We start from the raw sequence: 6,642 nt of genomic DNA, 5'->3' as shown, positions 1-6,642 counted from the left end.
AAAAGTAATGTACTGCAACATAGACGTAAAGAAGAAAATGCTGAGAGTTCTTGAATGCTGCACTTTTTCACTATGGCAGATTCAAGACAGGCATTAAAATGAGATTTCAGTGAATTATCGTTACATGGGCTTGCTTTAAGGCTACCCTGCCTGACACTTTGTTCACAGTAGTGAGGGAGTGGCTTGCAACAAAATGCACAAGCTCGTGAACATAAGTGTTTCCGAAAGTGGCGTTTTTGTAGTTTCCGAAACGCAGTTCAAACGCAAGCAACAAATGAAACGTGAACATGCTTTATTGTTATCAAGACTTGTAACAATGAAGGATCCTGAGTATGTGCCTCACCTGCGTAATCACTCGGAGGCACTACAAGCAACAAGAAAGTAAGTCCCTTGCCGACGGAGACGGCGATGAAGGCATTGAACTTTGCACCACACTGTGCAGTCTGTCACATTCACACATCAGATAACTGCGATATTCTTGGAGAAGAAAAAAAAATAGCACAGTGGTCAGTGACTAGATGAGCTCACACCACTTCTCCAGCGTCTTGAGTGTTTCGAGGCAGAATTTCTTGGACGTCACCTCCAGTTCGAAGCACTTGTGCTCAAGGTGATAGATCTGAAACAGATGAAGAGATACTGAGGGCGTCCTGAGGGGGAAAAAAGCTACAAGGAAAGCTAACTGAAGTCCAAGTGGCATGGGTGAGGTGAATGCACCCAATAATTCAATTTCAGAGCTCAATTTATTTTTATGTGCAACTGAAAGCATATTGTCTCACTGCCTAGTACTGCAGTGGCGATGTTAAATACACCAGAGAAAATATTTTTCCGGAACTTCGCCAACCTGTGCACACACTTCACATTCCGTGGGAACACACTTGGAAGCTGCAACAGCAACATGGCACCTGAATAAGTTAAAATTGATCAAAAAAAAAAAAGACAGCTTAATCCTGAAAATATTAGTATTCAGTTTTGAGGGCAATTTTCATGAAGGCTGACGACTGGCACAGGGACATTTGCTGAGCTGCACATACAGAGAAATAATTATGTGTGTAGAAATGTTATGAAGCCTTCTACGAACCATAAGAAGCATTGCTTTTCAAGATAAGCTTTTTTTTAATCAAAAAAGTTGTATTAACTCCCTAAAGGTCAAATGCAAGGAAATTTTCGCCCACCAGAAATACCTAGTTTCAGTCGGTGTAGATATAGGCAAGCCTCCAGAGAAAATTTGACATTTGAAGTACAAGTAAAAGCACCGCAACAGTATTTCAAAAAGAGGAAATTTTCACAATAAAACAGAAAAAAATGATGTCATCATCAATGCAGGCAGCGAAGCATGACAAAGAAGTTAAGAACACGTAACACAGAATGCACAGCTCCTCGGCATAATCTCTGAGGTAAGGAGGCAACTAAAACATCCCGAAGTCGTCATGCTCGAACCTAAGTCATACCGACATCTGCCAGTGGCAGACGCCGCCTACTTAGGCACTGTTTGGAGGCTGCTAACAAGAAAAGTATACTATATCCTTCTCTGCACTATACCAAATGTGACCTTATTTTGCTTCTTTCTTTACAGCACATTTTTAAAGTTTCGTTTTTCGAAAACACACCTAAAGCATCCTTATCAACCAATTCGCTTTACACTTTCTCTAAGCAATTACAGCTACGTATTCGTCATAATCACAAACTGGTACTGTAGAAAATGAACAAAGAATTTTTTTTACAATGCTTCGAAAGCGATTGTATCTACAGAGCAATGTTTGGGCGATTTCAAAACGCATAGCCTTTGAGTGCTGACAAAGCACTGCCATCTATCTGGCAGAACACAAAAACCAAACAAGCAGAGTCGCTGGGCACTATGAATGTACAGCCACGTCTGTTTTAAGCAATGTACAAACAATGCAATAATTGTGACTGTCGAATGCTAACACTGTGCAGCCACCTATGCAGTAGAAGGAACTCAAGTAAATGTGCTCCGTTCATACAAATTGATTTGACTGCCTCAAATAACCTCGGTATTAAGCATTCATAATAATTGCTGGTATTGAACATCGCAAAACCACAATATGATTATGAGAGACACCACAGTGGAGGGCTCCAGAAATTTCGAACACCTGCAGTTCTTTAACGTGCACCTAAATCTAAGCATTTATTTTGCACTGAAACCTGCCGGGCTAGCTTTTCCAAGAAGAAACAAAAGCATGCAAAATATGCCAGAAATGAAATAGATGCTGCTCAAGCGTTCCAAAGAGTACTCTGATTGATAGACGGCTGCACTCATTCATTGCCGCATTGTACAGGGCTTCGTGCTCTTTGATGGACGTGCCAGTGACATGTTTTCATGCTGCGTCCATTAAAGAGCGTGAAGCCCTGTAGGATATGGTGGTGAACGAGTGCAGCTGTGTATCAAAGAACACTTGGATAGTGTTGCGTGAATGCACGTCTATTTAATATTTAGTGTGTTTCATGCATTTTTGTTTCGCTTGGCTTGGGAGCATGATAGAATTGGCCACCTGAAGTTGTGGAAGGAGACACCTATCACATACCGTATTTTCTCGCATATAACCTGCAGCAAAAACGTAAAAATGTGCTTAAAAGTGGGGAGTACAGGTTACATGCAGGGGTTATGTCCATAGCTTTTTTTTATTATTTTTGTAGAGTTAACTGTTAAGTGTGTGGGTTATATGCTGGGGCAGGTTATACTGCAAAAAATATGGTACTTTCAATTCCCACCAGCCATAGCATGGCCTTCAAGATCTGTATTTGCTATCCAAAGATGGTGTCTATGACATGTTTGGGCGGAAAATTAGTTGTGTGCACTATGCAAAGGCAGAAGCCTTTGAGATTTGTTTCTATTGCCCAGAGCCATTCTGCTGGTGTGTACTCATACTGCCATCGTTACTGGAGGTGCCCATGCTTCCTTTGTGTCTATGGTGGGTTGTCGTGTTGGTCGTGCAAGTGTGCTGCATCTGCTCAGTGCTTTAAGACTTCCGTTGCACCAAATATGTAGTCTTAAAACAGGATGACACAGAGAAAGCAGAAATCACTTTTGCTGCAAGGAAGCTTGAACATTCTAAGTGCAGTGAAAGAAAACCTAATGCAGAAGGCCTCCAAAGTGAAGAGGCTATGACTGATGCCTTGTACTTCAAGTCCATTGCCGCAATAATAAGCAAAATTTAAGAAGATGCATGAATATTCAATGTCAAGTGCAAGCAACCCCGGACATGCAGCTTGATACGGCCATTTTCAAAAGGTTCAAGTGAGCCAGGGTCCCAGGAGTGAACTTCGACGGTGCCATCCCATGAAAAAAGGTACTGGAGATCACTGACAAGCTTCGTCTTCAAGAACAGATGGATCGATCATTTTGAAAATGGGCTTTGAATATACTACCGAACAGTGAACGAAGAGGCTGCAAGCGTCAACAATGCAACCGCTGACAAATGCAGAGAGACCATGGTGCCTATGTAATCAAGGATTACAAGCCAAGGGCAATGCTGGCAAAGTGGGCATGTCTTCGAAGGTGCAGTCATCTAAAATGCTGAGCCTTAAAAGCGAAGCTTGCAGCGGCAATAAATGCAGCAACAAACAATCCCCAGTGCTGCAACTTGGATGGCTCTAAAATAACGAAACCATGGGTAACAGGAAAGTTTTGGAACTCACGTTGTATCAAGAATATCCACTACCTGCAAGACATGGATGGCATGCTCAGTTTTTTTAGGTGTTCATGGGATACATCGACTCTAAGATGGGCTGTCAGAACAGAAAAGTTACTCTCTTTCTCGACAACTGCTATGCGCATCCCAAAGACACTATATTGCTACAGAATATCAAGGTGGTTTTTCTTCGAAAACTGATATTTTGGCAATGTTGCAGGTGTTCATACTTGAACAAGGAGCGCGATAAAACGATGACACAAGAAGGAACAAGAAGGCCAGACAAGTGCTAACTTCAACCTTAGTTGTTCAAACTAAAGGTTCTTGCTGCCAACCCTACGAGCCACCTTCAGCCCTTGGATGCTAGAATAATAAATACAGAGCACTTTTACAGGAAGCATATTGTAAAGCCATCCCTGGCCAGCGTGGAACATGAGAAACAGCCAAATACTATGAATTACTTAGCACCGACATTGAGCAGGTACTATGAATTATTACTACTAGGTACTATGAATTATTTAGCACCGACATTGAGCACCAGCACTGCTGCTACAATCGAACACTGCTTCAATCAGTGTTTTGATCTGCACGTAGATGGCACAGGAGAGGCTGCTGGAGACTGTGCCTTCACGGCCATGGAGTCTTGGTGCAAACAGAATCGCATATGATTACACTTTGTGGATGACACTGCTGTCATATCTGTGGTTTCATCCATCAAGAATATTGTGGCCAAGTGTGCAAATATGTGCACGAGTTACGACAAAGTTGAGGAGGAGGTGGAGCAGGCGCCGGAGCCAACATCTTAATCAAGTGTAGTGGCACGGGCTTTATTGAGCAAATATGTGCGCACAAGTGACGATGGCGAGAGCCACATGGAACTGCAGGTGCTCGAGAAAACCTTCTGCTGATCTGGCTTAAAAAAGTACCCGACAACGCTGCCCAATTTTCATTTAAGTGCCAAGTTTGAAATAAAATTGGAGGCAGCTAAACACTACTCTCATTTCTCCCGTTTCCCGGCTCTCACACTTTCCAGCTTACATTTTTTTCTTACAATCCCATGAGAAACTTATCAGTGGGGTTCTACCGTAAAATGACACCAAAGGTGTCATCTTACGCAGGCGCGCTTCTGTTACAAATGAAGTCAGAGTGCTAAATCATAAATGGTACTTCAACTAACAGGCTGATAACACTGCAATTATCTGTGAGGTGGCTTGTCTGTTGCACATTTTCTAATTAACAAATAGTTAATGAATTAAATTTAGCAAAAGATTCTTCTGCCACTACTGTTAAATTTCATTGCATATGTGGCTGCATTAAGCAGGCCTTAAAAAGATCGCCATCTTATTTGAATGTTCCAACTTTTCCAACTATATCGCAGTAGAGCGGTACAACAATGTAATGATATAATGAAGTAATCTTGGCTCTCCCTTTAGCTTTGTTACAAAGAGGCATGTCGGTACACTCCAACATGGATGGCTGATATATCATGGCATGTAGCAGTACTAGTGGCAGGTGCTTCAATCACTCATGCAGTGACAGCTAGCCAGTGTGTACTACAGTGCTGAACATTTTGCTTTAGCGATTGAGGCCTCATTTGTGCGTGATTTCTGCACGATTCTCCTGTAGCAACATTTTACGAGTGCATTCAACACGTCAAAATATTTTTGCATGGGCTGTGCTTGCACGTCATTCCCTGGAATGAATTGAATCGAAGTTCTGGCCCTCTTCATTGTTGCAGTTTTATAAATGTTGTTCTGGGGAAAATTCGGTGTAAGTGGTCTTGGAAAAAGGTGGCACTGGACTTGAACACAATGACTGCTTAGCTAAGAGACCGGCAAGTGGTGCAACAAACCTGAAACGTAATTACTGATGTACCTATGGCAAATCCGAGTAGTACAAATCAATGCTGATTACACTGGAACCATTTGGGGGAAAGTTCGAAAATGTGGCTATGTTGTTACAACCATTCGTTCTGAACCAAACCTGAGACACAAGGTGCATCAGCTCTGCTTGGATAGGGCTGCCCTATGTAACATGGTGCAACTTCAAGAATGTTTAACTTCTTTATGTAAATTCCACTGTAGCCATAAGTTGCCTTCATTTAAGGTTCAATGTCTGCATCCCTCCATACATGTATAATTCAATATGCTTTGTGGAACAGTGGCACACAGTCGTCCAGGAGGACTGGCCAAGTATAGGCCCCTGTGCATACACAGTAGTACACAGTAGTTCGAGGGTGGGAAAGGACCAAATACAAAAAATAATGAAGATTAAAGAAGCCATCAAATATGACACACTATTTCATTAATGAGGCATCTGTGCTTCAGAGGCACAGTGCTCGTGAAATTAAAATGCGACATCAAAATGTCAACTGGCATGCACAATTGCTTGGAATAGCAACATCCTGTTGCAATGGATCTGACCATTAAAGGTGATGTTAGTTGCAATGTAAGCATGCAAAACAATATTACACCAGTGTAACACGAACTGAAGACTGTGGAAACGAAAGTATGTGCATTACATGGCCCTGTACTGATGTGTGTCATTCCGTGAGCACTGCATACAGGAGTCAACATATAAGAGCAGCTTAATAACGAAACATAACCACCAATATTATCGTGATAAGTGTCCACTTATCTGCTCACCAGCACGAATGGTGTACTGTCTAAAGCTGCTGGAGGCATACCGCATTCTTTCACTTAGCGATCATGGAAACGCGCTGCTGTTCTTTGTCGTGTTAGCTCAACAAGCTAGTTGCTGCACTTACACAACACATGCAAGGCCAGGATTGTCACGTGATAACGGGACGAGTTGCACAGTCGCTCATATTAAATCTGTGTGTAATCTTCCAGCAAATACACAGGCTCACAAGTGTCTCAGTAGCACTGTCAAACCCACTTATAAAAATATGTATTCAAGTGCCACAAAAAATGTACTCTTATAACCAATGTTAAAAAACAAAAAGGGGGCGCAGGCTGTTGTGAGAAAACTG

General features: G+C 42.1%; 1 protein-coding gene across 1 annotated transcript in view; it reads right to left on the bottom strand.

Moving 5' to 3' along the window:
* Positions 1-275: 275 nt before the first annotated feature.
* Positions 276-6,642, bottom strand: part of LOC119395938 (uncharacterized) — a 29,256-nt gene continuing 22,889 nt past the window's right edge. The window contains exon 3 of the mRNA XM_037662971.1: positions 276-616. Coding sequence (XP_037518899.1) covers positions 515-616 — 102 coding nt within the window. The 3' untranslated portion in view covers positions 276-514. The remainder of the gene's footprint in view (positions 617-6,642) is intronic.

Source organism: Rhipicephalus sanguineus, chromosome 6 (assembly GCF_013339695.2).
Source record: "Rhipicephalus sanguineus isolate Rsan-2018 chromosome 6, BIME_Rsan_1.4, whole genome shotgun sequence".
In the NCBI taxonomy this organism is placed as follows: Eukaryota; Metazoa; Arthropoda; class Arachnida; order Ixodida; family Ixodidae; genus Rhipicephalus; species Rhipicephalus sanguineus.
Note: the sequence above shows the minus strand (reverse complement) of the source record. Positions and strands in the feature narration are given on the sequence as shown.